The sequence below is a fragment of the Xyrauchen texanus genome, chromosome 4 (genome assembly GCF_025860055.1).
Source record: "Xyrauchen texanus isolate HMW12.3.18 chromosome 4, RBS_HiC_50CHRs, whole genome shotgun sequence".
Lineage (NCBI taxonomy): Eukaryota > Metazoa > Chordata > Actinopteri > Cypriniformes > Catostomidae > Xyrauchen > Xyrauchen texanus.
Window position 1 is genome coordinate 35,101,672 of NC_068279.1, and position 19,249 is coordinate 35,120,920.

Genomic DNA, 19,249 nt, shown 5'->3' on the forward strand with positions numbered 1-19,249 from the left:
GTTGCATTTTAATTTTATACAGTACAATCTGGATATTGTGGTGAAACCCTTAAAGATCAGAGAGCATCTCTGAAGGATATCAGAACAATATTTCATTAAATGGCATATTAATTTCTTTATTTATTATTTGCCATATGGTGTCGCACATAAAAGCAATAACCTTCGAATGTTTTCATCATTTGGTACATTAAAAGAGTTGTTGCCATGTTGCATTAGGTGTGATAGGATGCGAGCGGATATCAGTAAGGCCATGTAAGTTAGAGGTATTTTTCTTAAAGATCCAAGCTAGTAATCTGTTGGCTGCCTGTGCAAACCCTGTGGGGTGATTCGTGTAGGATTACTGGGACCTTGATCAAAGTCTCGGGGACTGTCCCTATATAGCAAATGTTCTGTAAGATGCTTTGGATATTAAAGTGTATGCTAAATGTATATATATTATTGGGTATATCTCCTTAAAAAAAATACCACTAAAATATACAGTGCTTACATCTTACGTCTTTTAAAGCTTGAGACAGATGTACTGTAAAGATGTCGAGTGCAAAGAGAACAAGACTTAATAATGGAGCTGCAAGGAGAGAGTCTGCAGGGACATTCAAATACAGTAAATATATCAAAAACATATTGTCAGAAGATGAACATATTTTATACTGTATATATATATATATATATATATATATATATATATATATATATATATATATATATATATAAATAATCTTGGATAAATCTTCTCAATGTTTTATTTGAATAACCTTGTGTTTTTGGAAAAGGTTTGATTATAATAAATTGTGTTATTTTGTTATTACAGGCCCTTGGTGTGATTTAAAATCATGTTGTGAAATATTCAAAACATGGATCAATTTAACTTTTTAACAGAAAATATTTTTTTTTTTGTAAAGGAATATTCTGGGTTCAATACAAGTTAAGGAATATTGACAGTATTTGTGGTATAATATTGATTTCCACAAAAATTTATTTTGACATCTTTTCTTAAAAAATAAAATCAAGGTTACACTGAGGCACTTTCAATGGAAGTGAATGGTGCCAATGTTTTGGAGGATTTAAAGGCAGAAATGTGAAGCTTATAATTGTATAAAATCACGTACATTAAGTCTTTTGTAAAATTCTTGTATTATTTGAGCTGTAAAGTTGTTTAAATCGTAAGTTTTACAGTCATTTTAGGGTTTTAGGTTTTGTTGTTATTACATCGTCATGGCAACGAAGTTGTAAAATTGGCTATAACTTTACACAGAAAAGGTTAGTAAGTGATTTTACCACATTGAAATCATGTATTCACACATATTGTTTATGTATTGTGTCTATAATTTTGAAACAGTGTGTATTTTAACATTCAAAAACTGGCCCCCATTCACTTCCACTGTAAGTGCCTCACTGAAAATAAGATTTTTGCTTTTATTTTTAGGGGCAAGTCAAAATCAATTTTATGTTAATCAGTAATATGCCACAAATGTTGTTGATTGAGCTTAAATGTATTGAACCCTGAATGTTGTTTTTAATAGGACAAGTTGGAAATTATGTCAGTCTAAATAATATTTTGTATTGCAGTATGATTTTTCAAAATTACCTTAAAGTTTTAAGGTGTTCTTCAAATAATTGCTCAGGATTGCTGTGAGTAGCTAAATGGTAAGGAGTGATTAGTGAAATCATGCCTTGCTCATTGTTTGAGCTAAGACAGTACTAACGGCAGTATGTGGCGTCTACATTTACATTTTTGTTATTCATGTATACATGAAACAATCAATATGCAATATGTTTTTTAAAACCTAAGACAGTTCAATTCTAACTGGACACAGAATGATTTTAAGTAGTGAAGTTTAGTTATTAAAGTATTTCTAATTTGTAACATGAATGGATGTAACGAGCTGAAAGATATTCATTTCTCTATGACAAAGAAGAGAAGACATCAACTGTTAGTTTTAAATGTAATTTTTTTTTAATTATGTAAAACCAAAGTGCTGGATAAGTTGGCTGCAGTTAAATAGTTTATTTAAAGCCTGTTCTGTCCATTTAATATAATTAAAAAATTCTATTTAGAAATAAACACTTGTTAAAACCGTAGCATTTTTTCAGATTTACATCACTTTGAATCTATTTGATAATTTCACACCTTCTTAGCAGAATTAGCAGGGTTCCCACCAGCCTGGGGCCTCAGCTAAAACAAAATCCCCCACGCATGTCACCGAGCATGGGGAGAAACTGAATTCACTTCTGTAAATGCCACACAAAGACCCCAGACTCAAAACAGGAAAAAAACACAGTGGCAATACATCACTGGTTTGCGATGAGTGCGTTGGTATGTCACACACAGGCAGGGCTAAATACAAGTTGAATTTTGATAAATGTGAACCGCTTGACTCGTAACAATCTGTCATTGTTATTCATGTGAGAGTTTTAATCAAACAAGTCATACTTAATCTTACTCTCGGTGAGAAACCATTAATCTTCTTAAATGTATTTGTTGTTTGGAATTTCTATTCAAGAATTTATGCTCTGTGTTAATTTGTTGTTGTATTATGCAAAGACGCAATTGTCTTTTACATTTACTTTATGTACACGTCCTTAGCAGAATCCTTCTTACCAAAGTATCTTACAAAAAAAAGGCATCCCACGTCTGTCACTTTTATATCACATGTGCTGTGCAAATTAACATGGGGTCATGTTAAAATTAAAATTCTGTCATCTGACTTTCTTTCTTACCTTGAGCACACGCACACACACACACACACACACACACACACACACACACACACACACACACACACACACACACACACACACGCGCGTGCTTCTTAGACACGCAGAGTATTAGCCTCAGTCACTATTTAATTTGATTGCATCTTTTTTTCCAAACAATGAAAGTCAATGGTGACTGAGGCTGACATTTTCTTATACGTCCAACAAAATAAAAAAAAGAATATAAAAGTCATGCATTTGGAACATCATGAGGGTGAGTAAATGTCAGAATTTTCCTTTTTGGGTGAACTATATTGACAGCACTATATTGAATTGCTTTAGCATTGGGTTTCCCTTCCGTAAGGTGAATATAATAACACTGGAGAGTATGTTATCTCATGCTGCAGGTGGAGAATCATTGACATACTTTCCCACAAATTGTCTACCTTCAAATCTATAATGGCATGACTCAAGACATGTTCTCGAAAAAGCAGACATTGACCTTTTTTGTATGTGAATCTGCTTTGTGTGAAACACTACACTAGCACATTGCTGTGTATTTTAGTGGCTTTATGTTCTGGAGCTTAAAATGGAAGTAGGGTATGATATTCTTAAGCATTGGTCAAATCCAGCAGCAATCTTGAGGTCTCTTTATTTGTCATGGTCTGCCACAATTGTACCAAGAAGTATGTTCTTGGTCAACAGACCATTCACTCCTCTTTGGCCTTCCTGGAATGGAATACATACTTGTATGAGTCCATGCAGTTCATTCTCCCTCACTCTGGCAATTTGGCTTTGTAATCTGTAATTTGATGAGAAATGTCTGTGTTCGTATTGAAATCTCTGATTTTTGATTTTTGGTATCTTGGCACAACTGAGCACACTTAGGCATAGGGCCTATTTCTCAGAAGAAAAATGTGAGAAGCAAATGTAAGGATAAACATTTGATCTCCTCATTGCAGAAACAAAGGAGATATGAAAGAGATCTTGATTTGCTGATGCTTGTTCCTAAATATTTTGAGCATGTTAATTATTGTCATCAACAATATCCTTGTGTTGGCATTGCAAACACGTTTCTTTTGTGATCAATTCATAACGGAATCCTTAATTCTATTTCTCTCTCTCTCTCTCTCTCTCTCTCTCTCTCTCTCTCTCTCTCTCTCTTACATACCCACTCTCTATTCCAAGAGATTCTATAGAACAACTTCAAGCATCAAAAGAGAAGCTTTATACTTTTTCTGTGGGGTATTGAACTTGAACTGTGACCTACACTGTCAGTCCATGGAGTCAAGCTGTGCCCTCTAACGCATGAACACACTGTTCTCCCCTCAGGGTTTGAGCGCTCACTTCTTTTCAGCTGTGATTTATTCCAAACGGATACATGGGGCATTGATCCATACCACAAGCAATTCTGGAGAACTTTTCCAAGATTTCTGGTTGATGAATGATCCCTATGAATGATGTTTTTGGTCCAGTTGTCCGCAGAGTAGATATAAACAGAAATAAACTCACACATCCAAGGTTTAATTTTGATTGATTTTGGTGGTAATATGAGACCTCACAGAGCATGGAGATCTCTCCAAAACAAGTCAGATGGTGTAATCTATCACGTTTGGAATTAAAAAGTTGCCCCTGTCTTCACTCTTTCAAATTAAAAGTACATTTTTAAATGAAAACTGTACCTCTCATTTCATGGATATATTTGTCATATGTTTTGTTTTATTTTAAAAATTAAGCTTGACTTGTTTGCTTAAACATGACATGTTTAATTATTGTAGCAGCAACAAAAATGGCAAAAATAGAAATAGTTTCCTAAACACTCCTACTATCCTGTGTGTCCGTCTGTATCTAGTGTCCCTTCTATCCCACCTTCCATTTTTCTGGGCAAACATGTTGTCACACCCCAAACTCATGCTATTAGTGGAGCCAAAAACTGACATGTCGGACTGCTCAAACAAACAGAGCAATGTTTTGAAAGTACTCTGTTTGCATTTTGGGAAGTCAGCATGTGAATGTCTTAAAGCTAGGGTATATAATATTTTTACTCATGTTATTACTGTTCTAGACTTTCAAAGTATTATCTTTTTATGCGCATTTGACGGATGTGCACTACAACTGTTTTGTGATACCCTTTAGTACAGTCAGCGACAGGCACGTGTACTGTGTGCAATATGTAGCAACACACAGAAAACCAATGTATACTTTGGACTTTATTTGCAGTTCTCTCCGAACATTAATCTTGGATATAAGATGGATATAAATTTAAATTATAAAAAATTACACAATTCACTTTTAAATCCTTGACCAAAAAGAAAAGTCTTTGCAAAAATATTTTGCTTAAGTTTAAACTTGTGCTAGAAGTCCTTATTTTCTGAATCATTGGACCTAATTCATAAACAATGAGCAAAACAGATTTCTTTGTAAATTGTGTGAAAACTGTCATATGTAAATTTTCCCATTGAGTAGGTCGCAACAATTTATGAATGGATTTCTGAACAATTTACAAAGAAATTTGTTTTGCTCCTGTTCATGAATAAGGTCCTTTTTCTTAAAGGGATAGTTCACCCAAAAATTTAAATTCTGTCATCGTTTACTCACCCTCCAAATCTGTATGATGTTCTTTCTTCCGCGGAACACCCAAGATGTTAGGCAGATTGTTAGTCTCATTCACCATTCACATTCACTGCATCTTTTTTCCATACAGTGAATGTAAATGGTGACCAAGACCTATCATTTACTCACCCTCATGCCATTCATGGTGTCCAGAACTGTGAAGCTCCAAGAAGCACATAAAGGCAGCATAATAGTCATTCTAGTGGTTAAATCCAAGTCTACAGATGCAATATAATAGGTGTGGGTGAGAAACAGATCAATATTTCAATATATCAATAAGTCCTTTGTTTACTATACATTTTTTCACTTTCACTTCCACATTCTTCTTTTTAGTTTTTGGTGATTCACATTCTTTGTGCATATCTCCTCCTACTGGGCAGGGAGGAGAATTCAAAGTAATAAAGGGAGTAAATATTGATCTGTTTCTCACCAACACCTATCATATCGCTTTTGAAGACATGGATTTAACCACTCTAGTCGATTTATTTTATGCTGCCTTTATGTGCTTTTTGTAGCTTCAAATTCTGACCACCATTCACTTGCAACAGAGCTGAGATATTATTTAAATGAGGGTGAGTAAATTATGATATACATATGATATGATATGTATATGATATATATATATATATATATATATATATATATATATATATATATATATATATATATATATATATATATATTGGTTTCTCATTTAGTGATCCACAAAAATAAAATCATATGGGTTTGGAGCAACTTGAGACAGAGTAAATAATGGCAGAATTTTCATTTTAGGGTGAACTATCCCTTTAAATCATTTTGGACTGCTTTGGTTTCTCTTGGGATATTCATTTATTGGCATCTTGTCCTGATGCACTGACCCGTGGACTGTGGTTGTGGCAATAAGGAGCCTCCTCCTGGCCGTTTATCCCTTTAGTGTTTATCCTACTACCCAGGGGGCCACATATCTATAGAGCCCTGTTGCTCTCCCCTGCTCTTCCTCCCTTAATTTGCCAATGCTAGAGGGAAAGAGTTTGCTCTGACACAATGCAGGATGGTCTGGGATACATTTTTACCTTTCAAATGACTACTCATCTATCCTCAACCCCATTCAATGAATTTGGCATGCATTAATGTAAGGTATTCATAAATAAAGCTGTTTCTTGGTTCACAGGAGTGAATGCAGTTTAAAGGCAGGACCGCTGTTAACTGCTGTAGGCCTAAGGCGAGATCTCCTGCTGAACCTCACTCCCCCATCTGTGTCTTCCCCCATGCCCCCTTTCAGTCCCCTCGCTTCAGACTCTCGCCTTCTTTCTCTCTCTCTTTGCTTGCAAGTATTTACCCCATTGTGGTTCGTCATGGTGAAGGAATTTCTGAAGTGGAGGAATTGAACTGGGATCATGTTTGGCTCCCACTTCCCACCTGTTGATCAGGATCCATTCCCTCTCTGAGTATAAATATTTAAAAAAAGAAATGTAATTGTAATTGGCTGATTGAAAGGCGATACTTAAAGGGCTAGTTCACCAAAAAAAGATTTAATGATTTCATCATAGCAGAGCGCTCGAGCACTGAACCCTATTTTTCTAACTGCGCTTACTCTAAACACATAGTTTGTGTATACGCCTAGAATTATTTGCACTAATTAGTGGCTCCATAAGGTAGCAACTTTAAACTGTACTCAGACATTGTACTTAGACATTGAGTGTTCACGTCATAACTAAAGTATAGTTTGGGTGTAATATCTCCATCTCCAGGTTTGGAAAAACATGAGGATGAGTAAATGATGACAGAATTTTCATTTATGGATAAAATGTCCCTTTAAAGCCAAAGTGCATAATATCTGACGCAAAACTGAATTGAAAAAATTAATGTTGTTTCAAAACAGGTTTCCAAAACACTCCCCCAATCTGCCATTGGTCTTAAAAACAGAAAGTCCCACCCCAAACTCACGGCATTGATTGTGCCATTGCTGCTCTGCTGGTCTAGTCGGGATGCTTAAACAAACAGAGCAATGATTTGAAAGTGCCACAAAGCCACAGTATTTACCATTTTTGGGAAATCAACCTTCTAATGGCGTATTAACAGTTGATTCTGCAAATTTAAATAGGATAGGAGGAAATATTTGAACATTAAAAAAAAATACACACCTTACCTTTAACTTGAGCTGGTGTAAAATTTGAGATGATAAATTATACAATCATGTGGGAACACAAACTTTATCCACCACTACTGATTCAGAGTCAGTGAGTGAGCTACTGTACTGTACACTTGATCAGGGATTTGCTCTGTCCTCAGTCCAGCCAGCTGTCTTGTGGCTGCCAAACTCAGCAGATTGAAGAGGCCGGGACAGAAATTTCCCACATCTCTTGCTCGTTAAACAAGGTATAGGAGGGAAAACTGAGAGAGAAAGAAAACTATCTGTCAGAATAGGGGTTTGATTCGGTCTACTGGAAGGCTGAAGTGCCTGCTTTTAAAAAAGAGTGGGAAAAGAGAAGAACGAGAGAAAACAATGTTGCAAAAAGAAAAGAAAAAAAAGAGGACAACATTGAGCCTCCTAAAATCTTCAGTGTGTTTGTCGATGTGTGAATCATGAGTGCCCTGCCTCTCTCAAACGCACACACCCCCGATTCAGTGTGTGAGGCTGAAAAGAAAGGCAATTAGCATTTCAGCCGAAGTCCGACTGGCTACATGCGATGAAGCAATAAGCTTTATAATTTGCTTTTCTTCTCTCTGCTGCCATTGAGGGGCTTTTCCTTGTTTAATCCCTTGAAAGTGCATTTCTCTTCACTCTTATCCATTGTTTGCTGCAGTAGCCCATCGGTCATGGAGTTCTGCGGCCTCTGAAACATTCACCATGTGAAATTCAATGGGAGCTTTTCTCTGGTCCTCTACCCATGTATTGAGAGGGGAAAAAAGTTATTGTGTTTTTTTAAATAAGGACGCAGGACACAGTTGGCTCGAGTTGAAAGGGTCAGACAACAGCCGGGACAATACATTTAAGAGATTTTTTTTTCTTCTTTTCTTTATATTTGCTCTCTAGCCAGTGTGGACTTGATTGGCATTTAGTCTCTTGAGCAGACGCTAATGTCGGGTTGAAAAGTAACATATGACAATACCGATATAGAGCTTTTGGGTATTCTTGTTATTCTCAGGGATATTTTCTCTTGCTTTCTTTCATTCCTCAGACGGAATGGCATCTGCTCGTACTCAAACTTCTCAGCACCCACTCATACACACTTTCCCTGCAATTGTGCTCTAATTCTAGGTTCCCTGTATCTTTCAAAATAAACAGCAACATTTTGGGCAACGCTCACCAAATTAGTGTCTAGCCAACGAAAAGCTGTGGTCATCAGATCCTCTCCTTGGATTTAATGATGTATGTTTAAACCAGACTTAGTTATTAAATGTTTTAAGTTTCCCAACCTCGTGATGTTCAGGATATCGGGACATCTAAAAATACTTGAGGGTCTACAACACAAGTGGCAATTATTGGCTTCTGAGCTCTCCATATATGGGAGCATTGAAAGTTCCCAGAACTTTCTGAATGAGTCTGGTTTCTGAGGTAACAGAGCATGTTATGGAGATGAGTGTCTAGCTCAGACTTTTGGTGTCTGACCTTGAAGAGAAAGCCAATATTTGTCTTGTAATGTTTTCCTATACTTAATTTTATCTATATTATATATATTACTGTTACTACAAATCAGTGTAATATTACCACACACATGGGGATAAATTAAGTTTATCATTCACATATGGACCTTTGCATCAAAATGGATGGGATGTTTTAGGACTTTGGTTGTTTTGGTTCAATTTTCAATTGAATGAATACATGATCCGGTCAGTGTCAGATGTAACCACTGTCAGGTTGTAGGAAGCTGTATCCTTCATCAGTTACTGAAGCTTTGGCTGAGCTATTGGTTTTACAGAAACAATAAGATCAGTCAGCCAGGTTGCTGAGTCATAAGCAATCAGCTTTGACCAACATTACCCCAAATGACCTTGAGCAAAGCTTAAGATAGACCAAGCTTTACCTAGCTTAAATGTACAGTGTTCATTGCAATGACATGCATGGAAATAATGTTAATAATAATGCTAAATTTATATTAGGACTGATCCAAACCGTAGTAAGCTGCCTTGCTCTCTGCTTCCTTCATAGGCAGATACAGTCTAAGGCCACATGAACACTAATATAGTTTTGGTTTACATTTTGCAATGTCTATGCCTCTCATTCATACTAGAAATATTTTAAGTGAAAGTGGATTCATGTGGACTTGGCCTAAGGCATCATCCTTACTGAAATGGAACCTCATATAGTTGTTAACCTACAGAGATGTTTGACTGATTTAAAGTCTGGGCCACTATCAGCTGTCAAGTCTCTGGCTGGGCCACTCTAGGACATTCACAGAGTTGTCCCTAAGCCACTCTTGTATTGTCTTGGCTGTGCGCTTAGGGTCATTGTCTTGTTGGAAGGTGAACCTTCGGCCCTGTCTGTGGTCCTGAGCACTCTGGACCAGGTTTTCGTTAAGGACATCAATGTAATTTGCTGCATTCAGCTTTCTTTCAACCCTGACTAGTCCCACAGTCACTGCCACTGAAAAACACCCCCACAGCATGATGTTATCACCACCATGCTTCACCGTTGGGATGGTATTGTGCAGGTGATGAGCAGTGCCTGGTTTCCTCCAGACATGATGCTTGGAATTGAGGCCAAACTTTTCAATCTTTGTTTCATCAGGCCAGAGATTCTTGTTTCTCATGGTCTGAGAGACCTTTAGGTGCTTTTTTAGCAAATTCCAAGTGGGCTTTCATGTGTCTTGCGGAGAGGCTTCTGTATGGCCACTCTGCCATAAAGCCCAGATCGGTGGAGTGTTGCAGAGATGGTTTTTCTTCTGCAAGTTTCTCCCATCTCCACACATGATCTCTGGAGCTCAACCAGAGTGACAATCATGTTCTTGGTCACCTCTCTTATCAAGGCCCTTCTCCCCGATTGCTCAGTTTGGACTGGCGGACAGCTTTAGGAAGAGTCCTGGTTTTTCCAAACTTCTTCCATGCACTCTTGGGAACCTTTAATGCAGCCCAAAAATGCTTGTAGCATTCCCAAGATCTGTGCCTTGACACAATCATGTCTCTGAGCTCTGCTGGCAGTTCCTTTGACCTCACGGCTTGGTTTTTGCTCTGATATGCATTTCAGCTGTAATAACAGGTGTGTGCCTTTATAAATCATGTCAAATAAAGGGATCTGAATACTTTCTGAATGCACTGTATATTGAAGCTGGCAGAAGTTGGCTTCTCCAGGTGTGCCCAACTTTTTAAATGCAGGATATAGCTCAGTGCACATCAATCTTGTTTATTGAGGATTATATGTGATTAAACAATTTTACAGAGATATAAAAAACTATTTATTTGTTTGTTGTTTTTTAACTATCACTTGCATGCAAAGCATAAAACAATATTCACAGTAACCGCGTGAAATGCATTTTTTCACTTTTGCTTTGAGCTGCAGCAGTTTTGTTGCGCTTGTGTTACAACTGCAGATTGCAAAATGTTGTCACTTTTCACATACTGTGTAAAATGTCCTTAGGCATCTGCATTCAGTTCCTTACTGAGTAAAAACGTAATAATTTCACATGCAGAGATATTTTTTATATTGCGTCTGTGGGGTGCGACGTGCTGTGGACTCACGTTGAGCTTTACTGACAGCATACAGACAGACATGCGTTTTTATTCATTAAAAAAAGGCCTCTGGATTAGTGGCCATAAACTCAAATATTCATCAAATCAAATATTCATTGGAAGTGGGGCATTGCAATCTATTTTTTTTAAATATAATCATCATGAAATATAATTTACATGAGGGGACATATCACGTTTACATTCAAATGGTAATTCAGTAGTTTGCAAGTTAATGTAATCCTGCATTGAGGATAGTGTAAATGTGTTTGGCTTGCTGTCCTGGGCGAAGGGCTCGAGGCTTGAGACTTTACCTGAGCTCGAATATCCCCCTGGACATAGATTAGTTATTGATGAAATTGATAGGTGGAGATGGGGAGGTGGAGGGAGGGATGCTGGAATGCTCAATGCCACATAGAGGTAAAAAGCTGTTTGTATACGCTTACTCTGGCAGTGTGAATGGTCAGGTTAAATTAAATTGCTCCTCACAAACTTTGTTAATGAAACTCCATTTGATTTACACAGAACAGAAATCAAATGATAATTTTCTGAAAATCACTTTCTTCATCTGTATTCAGCCAGATTTATTGAACAACATGTGTTTGTTCATCCGTAAATGCATGTGTACCTTTCATCAGGTCTGACTGACATCTTTTTTATGACATTATTTTATGTTGCTTCATAAAGGTCTGTTTTGCAAAACGATTGTGCAGATAAATAGGTTTAGAGTTTATTCCAATGTGTTTTTTGCTGAATTCAGCATGTCCTGCGTGGCGATTTAGGGCTCAACTTCTCTTGTGCATCTGGACACGCAGTGCCGCAATCACATGCAGATGAGCTACCATGTGTGTGTCCGGCAGGTTCATGAAAACTGAATTTCACACAACGGACACCTCTTGTCATGTGTTCGCATCCTTGTCTGTTGACTGCGTCATGTCTGCCTTATTTTCAATTTGTTGATTTGAATTTTGTCGAGGAATTTTTTTAATCTATTAATTTAAAACAATTTGCAATTGTGACTGCCCTACATATAGCTTTACCATGAGCCACAAGAGACAAGTTATGTTTACTTCTGATACCATGTGCTGTGATACTGTATGTGACTGCATGCTACTAAAGCTGACTAACCATTCATATACAGACCATGAATCAAGCCTGTAATTTGGATTCAGCAAATGCTGTTATTATTTTGGTATCTATGCAAAAATGGTTAAAGTATAGAAAAATGGATGCTATTTTGTCTTGAAAATAGTAATTATGAATGCTACATAAAAGTTTGAAAACACTGCATGTAGTACACCACACTGACTTTGTTTTGGCACATGGATTCAAGGTGTGTGACCTCACTGAAGGCAGAGCTCATAGTACTGCATAACACACACACTGCACTCTTCTCATTGCTTAGTACTGGCTGTGAAGTCTTGCTAATTGAATAATTGATGTTAAGTTTATGGATCCTGCAACCGGGCAGGGGTAACCCTAGAGGCAACTGATGGGCCAGCAGTGTAGATCCGTAACTGTACACTTTATCACATCCTCAGCCAGGAGATCCAGTGTAATTGCTCAAGTCTCAGTTACTTTAAGAAGCATGGCTGCCATGTGAACCCTTTGCATGAGGTGATGGGGTCAAACTGCTTTTGGACTTAATTTTCCAAAATATTAGGGAGACCAAGTTTCAAGTTTATAGTAAATGAAACCTCCAGAGTTGCCCAGATTAAACAAATATCCCACATTTATTTTATCAGCTAGCCTGAATTAAGTAGCTCATTCAATATCAACAAAGAATAACAGAGTCTATAGTAATCAAGTTTCCTGGCAAGGACATGGAAGCGTTTCTTTTTTTTTAGTTTTTTTTTTTTTTTTGTAAGGAGTAATTCCAAAATGCTGTTGTTGAAAACCAATGAGACGATGTACAGTGCATTAAGAAAGTATTCAGACCCCTTCATTTTTTTTTCACATTTTGTTATGTTGCAGCATTATGCTAAGATGCTTTAAATAATTATAATTTTTTCACATCAATCTACGCTCCATACCCTATAAAGCAAAAAACAGATTTTTGATCTGTTGATAGTCTAGAAAATGTCCTGGTCCTATTTTAGTACACAATCACAAAATAATTGAAAGTGAAAGTTAAGGCAATGATTTTGCACATAGAAAATTATGAGATTTTGAATTCTGATATTATTTTCCACGTTTTACCCTCAAATCGCATTACCGCAATGTGAAAAAAAATGGTCATAATGATATTCTCATTACTGCAATTATAAAAAAGAATGATACATTATATACTGTAATACTGTGTTACTGTAATGAGAATCTTCAATGAAAAAAATTGAAATAGTAAAAGTAAAATGTCTGGACACATCACGGTAATGGTAAATGTTTTTCACAATGAAAACAAATCTTTTAAAAATCTTTACGTTTTTTGGCTAGTCCATAAATGTTGTCCAAAAAACACATTGTTTCTAAAGTTTAGTAAGCTATAACAAGACGCAAACATTATTTAGGTTAATTTGATTATGTGATGCTGATGATAAAACTATTTACTGACCTTATGAGTTTTATGCAATACAACAACTTTGTTGCCATGACAATATAAATCCTTATATATATATATATATATATATATATATATAATTCAATTGAGTGGTTGAGATTGTTTACTTTGGTAAACAACATCATGCTAGAAATGCTGTTGACTGAGCTTAACCTGCACTGAACCTAGAACAATGTTTTAATGGTCCTAAATACAGATTAGTTTTTTTTTTCGTGCAAGATATAATCTCAAGGCTTTACAGGTTTCGTAAGAATTACCCAAATAACCCAAATGATTTAGATGGAGAAAGTAGAGAAGCTGAAGTATGCTAATAAAGATTTGGTTGACTGCACGGAGATAAGCATGGAGAATGAGAGGGAGACCACCTGCGGCACTATATTGACTTAACAGCACACTCCAAAGTGCAGAAAGGCGTATGTATCTCCCACTGGGAGCGGCGTTCTACTGAATATTCAAGCAAAATTCTTGCCCTCTTCTATCTTTTTGACATTTCTTTGCCAGTTTGGACCATCTCTGTTGAAATGCACAGTTTACTGAATGGCAAATGACTTCTAATGATCACCTCCTGTGCCCTTGAGGAAAAAGAGAGTATCTTGACCTCCTTCACTGCCAAAACCATCCCAGGCCATTTTATCTTTGTAAATGAGACATCTCCACAATAGACTGTCCTGGGGTCAGTCTAAGAGCCAAAACACCACTTTCTTGGCAGCTCGGTGGCCTCCTGGCCATTGATAAATCATTTGATGTTCTTCAGGCCAGCATATCCTGTGGTGATCTGGCAGAGGGTGTGTAGCATCTCACAGCGACTGTCTTTATCAATGTCAAGAGATGTAGCCAAAGTGGTAACCTCAGGATTGACTGATGGCCTGAACATCTCCCTGAATTACTTGCCCATGGCATGCAGAACTTCTAAATAAACAGGAACAAATAACCAAAGATGTGTAATGCATTATGATCATTATGTCTAAAATGACAATATGATGTCATGATTTGTCTTCGTTAAAGGGATAGTTCACCCAATTACTCATCCTCTTGTTGTTTCAAACCCGTATTTCTTTCTTCTGTGTAACACAAAATGAGATGTGAGGCAGACTGTTAAGCCATATACACACTACAAAGTTTTGGGAGTGACAACTGCATTTAAATGCGGGAATGAATCCCCTAAATTATTGTTCCATGTGTGTATGGAATACAGAACTGACTCCCACTATTGCAATGACTGACATGTGTAGCCATAGCAACGCTGCAGCGTCTCGTGCCTTTGAAACATGAATGCCACCAGTTTAACCCTTTTTTGAGCAACGAAATTATCCATCACAGATGTATTATCATCGGACAATGTTTAGTTAGCTGCCGTCAACAGAAATGCTGTTTTGTATATGCACTCTGGACCGTAATATACAGGTTACCCCGAGACCGCAGAGCTGATGAGAGAAACTGCAGATGAGAGAGACAGATTGGAATATATGAATGAATGAAGACATACCTCTGTTTGTGTTATTTGCACCAGGAGAAGACACATCTCACACTTGCCATTAATCACGCCATTAACAACCAGCTCGGTTCTGTACACACTGCATGGAAGTTTTGAAATTGCGGTTGCCACTCCCTGAAAGTTTCGGGAGATAATTTGGTTGTAGAGTGCTCTTGTCACTCGCATATTTTACTGAACCATGTGTGTACAGAAAAGGATTAAGCACTAAAAGGTGAACTGACAACCGAATTTAGCTGTAGTGTGTACGTGGGCTCAGTCATCATTCACTTTTGTTACATAGAAAAAGATGTAGTGAAAGTGAATAAAGACCCTTTCGCCTAAAATATCTGTATGTGGTCTCATTTACTAGATTTACATTTGGAACAAATTGAGGTTGAGTAAATGATGATGGCATTTTTATTTTTGGTCAAACTTTTAGGTTGCTTGCTCGCTTGCAATTTATTTATTCGGTAAGAAAGCAGGTAGTAATTTAGCAGATGCTTTTGGTCAAAGTAGGCTATGACAATACACCTAGACAATATGCCTAGACCTAGTGTACCTGGCTCAAGGGCCCAATGGTATTGGCCTATGGATAACCTAAGTGGGGTCCAGCTAACAAACGTTTCATTATCAGGTGATTTTAATTAAAAAAAAAAGTATTACTTCTTAAAGTACTTTTTAAAATACTTTATTGTCCTTAAAGTGGCCTTTGATCAGATCCTCCTTAATATATGCATTTAACTTTGTTTCGTCACCAAACAGGTACCAATAAAAGTGTTAAGTAATTAAACATTTCATTACATAAGAAAAAAAAAAAAAAATGATGTCTACAACATTGTAAGAAACGTATAATGGTTTTCAGAACTGTAAGATAACCTGGAGTAAAAATGTATCAGAAATCTAAATTTTTTGTTAAAGTGTACAGTATTTAAAACAAAAAACTGAATATACAGAGTTGTCATATGTTATTCGATACATATCCATTTGAATATACTTGGATTAACTGGTGCAGACATTGCAGTAATTTTTCTTTGAAGTAAGCACAGTTTCATGATTGTAATTTGATTTTAAAGGTCTATTTTAAGTAGAAATTAGATATGAACCCTAGAATGCATATGTGGTTCAAAAATGTCCTCGTATCTTTTTAGGACACTATTTACATAAAGTGGTCTTTCGATCAGCCACTCCAGGCATTCCTCAAATAAGATTTCTTCTGTCATGTGAAGTGACTTTTTAAACATTTAATTGGATTTTTATTTATTTTTTTATTATAAGAGAATTTGTATCCCTACACCTAGAAGGCATATGGGTCCCATTTAACACATGTACTGTATGTTTCCTATGGTATTCAATGCATTTTACACTGGTATAATTTTTGTAATATGGCGATTGCTTTCAGTTTCCATTTGTTATGTAATTAAATACATGTTAAATACCATGTTCACGTTTATATTTATGTGTATATTATATTTATATTTAAGCATAGGAAGTTGTCATTCAGCCAATGCTTATATACAAAGTGCTTGACATTACACAGAGACAGTCCTCATGGAGCAACCTGAGGTTAGATGCCTTGTTCACAGCAAGGGCAAAATGGTCATAGTGTGTTTGAACCTGCAACTTTTTTCTGTACGCCTCACTTCTCCAAACTACAAATATAGCTACATAAACTTCACCTGGGCCTTTTTTGACTCACATACTGTATGCATTTAAGGGGTGGGAAGTTACATATGTATTCTAGCTTTAAGTATCATTTTACAATTTATAATGTGGACTAACAAAACATCTACAGAGAAGTGCTGGTGTGGTTACAGTTGTGTATCTGTTGTATAGTCAGTCAGAACAAGTCAGGAAGTTCCCAGCTCTGGGGGAGAAGCAGTGCTGAATACCAGGCTTTCCCCTCTTCTGTCCCAGCTTTGTACTCTCACCCCAGGCCTCAGCCTGCCAGCAGCCGCTAATCCAGTTTTGATAGCATTCACAGCCACCCCCACCCCCCCACCGTGCTGCCCTGCCTGTCTGCCTGCCCGCCTCTTGTCATCAAGACACAGCATTCACACTCGCCTTTGATTTAGATGCACATACACGCACACACTTTGGTGAAACAGAATTGCACCAAAATGCGTATGGTTGCATTCAGTTCTCTCAAACCTTATGCAAAATCCTCATTAATTAAATACAAAGGAGCTCTGCAGTAATCTAACGTGGCACTTTGATCGATGAAAACACCCCACTCCCAAAAACCTTGTGTTCAAAAATAACCTCATGATGTAGCAGAAATGGAACATATGAAGAGTTGATTTTATCCAATATCCAACTTTCCTAGGCAATTACCCATTCTTAGAAAAACAGTAAAGCGAGATGACTTCATCTGAAGTTTATTTAACATATGATTTAGTGCAACATAAAAAGTTGCACACACTTTAAAGTAGTACATGACTAAATAGATGCCCAAATGTTGACTTAAATCCATGTACTTTTCATGTTTTCTATTTTGTTAGCCATTTCTCCTCGGAGAAAAAGAGTCACTGTCATTGTCTGAGACCTGCAGTAAAGCTTGATGTTTGTCTCTTTCTCTTCAAAAGAGATGACTACAATAAATGTCTTAACTGTCTTCAAATGGATGTGACAAGCACTGACCTCTGACCTTAAAGTCAGAAACTTCAAGGAAAAGGGTTGTGAAAACAGTGATATTATGTTTTACAATACAAAGCTAACGTATAGTTTCGGAAGACTTGACATTAGTCATATATGAACTACTTAATTGTGCTTTATGGTGCTTTTTTGGAGCTTGACAAATGTGGTCACAATAAACATGAAAAAGAGCTGTGTGAAGATTCTTCAAAAATTCTGTTTTTGAGTTGATTTGCATTTCTGGATTAACTATTCCTTCAATAAATTCAGAATGGCATGTCTGATTCATTTTGAATATGATTAAAACTTGTCTTGATGCTAAGTTGAGCTCAGGGTTTGCCAGATTTATTGTTCTCCTTCATATTGAAATTCAGTTTTTGTAATGTTTTAGCTTTATGTGATTCATCCTCAGATGGCATGCCCATGGAATGTTTGAGAGGTATTGATCACAAACCAAGAGCTATACAAAATCACTAGCTTCATTCTGATTGGCTGGCTTTATGCAGTTTCTGTGAGTCAAGGTTCTCCGGTTTTTATGAGACCCCATTCTGGCATGAAATCTTTCAAATACTTTTTGAATTGTGTTTGAGGGACATGCGTCTACACATGTTTTTGACTAGCTAATTTAGTGATATTACTAAATTAGCTGCAAATTGTACCATACAGGTACTTCTTGATTATATTTGATCTAATGCTGCTAAACCCCTACTCTATGTCAAGTACTACCAATTCCTCTGCCTTAAACTGTAAATGCAACCTTTAGGTATACAGTATAATTTAACTATTTTTATAGCATAAAGGCTTGCCTTGAAAGTGTGAAATATTTTATCTTTGTGCTTGTACAAAAAAAGGTCATTATACATGTAGTTTTCCACTTAGATTTAAATATAGGAACAGTAACCATTCATAAATACAAATGCCATGCACCACTCGGTCAGATCTAAATGATAGAGAGTATAAAAGCAGCTTGAATGGAGACTTATAATTGTATTTCTCATTGGCTTAATCTGGATTTATGTCGAGTGATAATTCTCTGTCCAGATAAGTCATCACTGACCTGCATGTGTTCATTTTCTCTTTAGGAATGACAGCTGTTCTCGCTCTAGCTGGCTTGGTTCTGATGCTGCTCACCACAAGTGTCAGGTCTGAGTCGGCAGAGCTGAGGTTCCAGGGCCAGACTCAGTTTGTTGTGAACGAGAGCAGCAGGGCCATAGTGCGTCTGCTGGTCGAACGAGTAGGAGATCCAGTTAATGTCACTGCTCTAATTCTGGTAAGTTTAGAAGAGCAGGCTGCATGCATGGTTAAAACTTGCCACTACCTAATAACAGTTTTCCAACCTCAGGCCAAATGTATCTCAGTGGCAAAGTAGACATCCTTGGGGAATTCATCCCCCTCAATATTCAGATTAATGTCAACAAATATGGGATATAAATGGTTGATTACCCCACACATCGGTTTGAGTTTACAGCCTTGAGAAGCACATATAGTTATTTTTAAATCATTATTATTTCAACCCTGTCACAATTGTAAATGTTTTAGAGTTGAATGTTTTAGTTGAAAACCTGAAGTTCAGTGCAAAAATATAAAAATTATTGCACCACTCCACATTATTTGCATTCAGTACGTTTTTG

The 19,249-nt window shown here is 36.8% G+C and overlaps 1 protein-coding gene across 1 annotated transcript in view; it reads left to right on the forward strand.

Annotated features, from left to right (window-relative positions):
* Window positions 1–18,702: 18,702 nt before the first annotated feature.
* The window catches only part of adgrv1 (adhesion G protein-coupled receptor V1), a 178,519-nt gene continuing 177,972 nt past the window's right edge, over window positions 18,703–19,249 (forward strand). Inside the window, exon 1 of the mRNA XM_052125837.1 lies at window positions 18,703–18,888. Within this exon, the coding sequence (XP_051981797.1) occupies window positions 18,703–18,888 (186 nt within the window). The remainder of the gene's footprint in view (window positions 18,889–19,249) is intronic.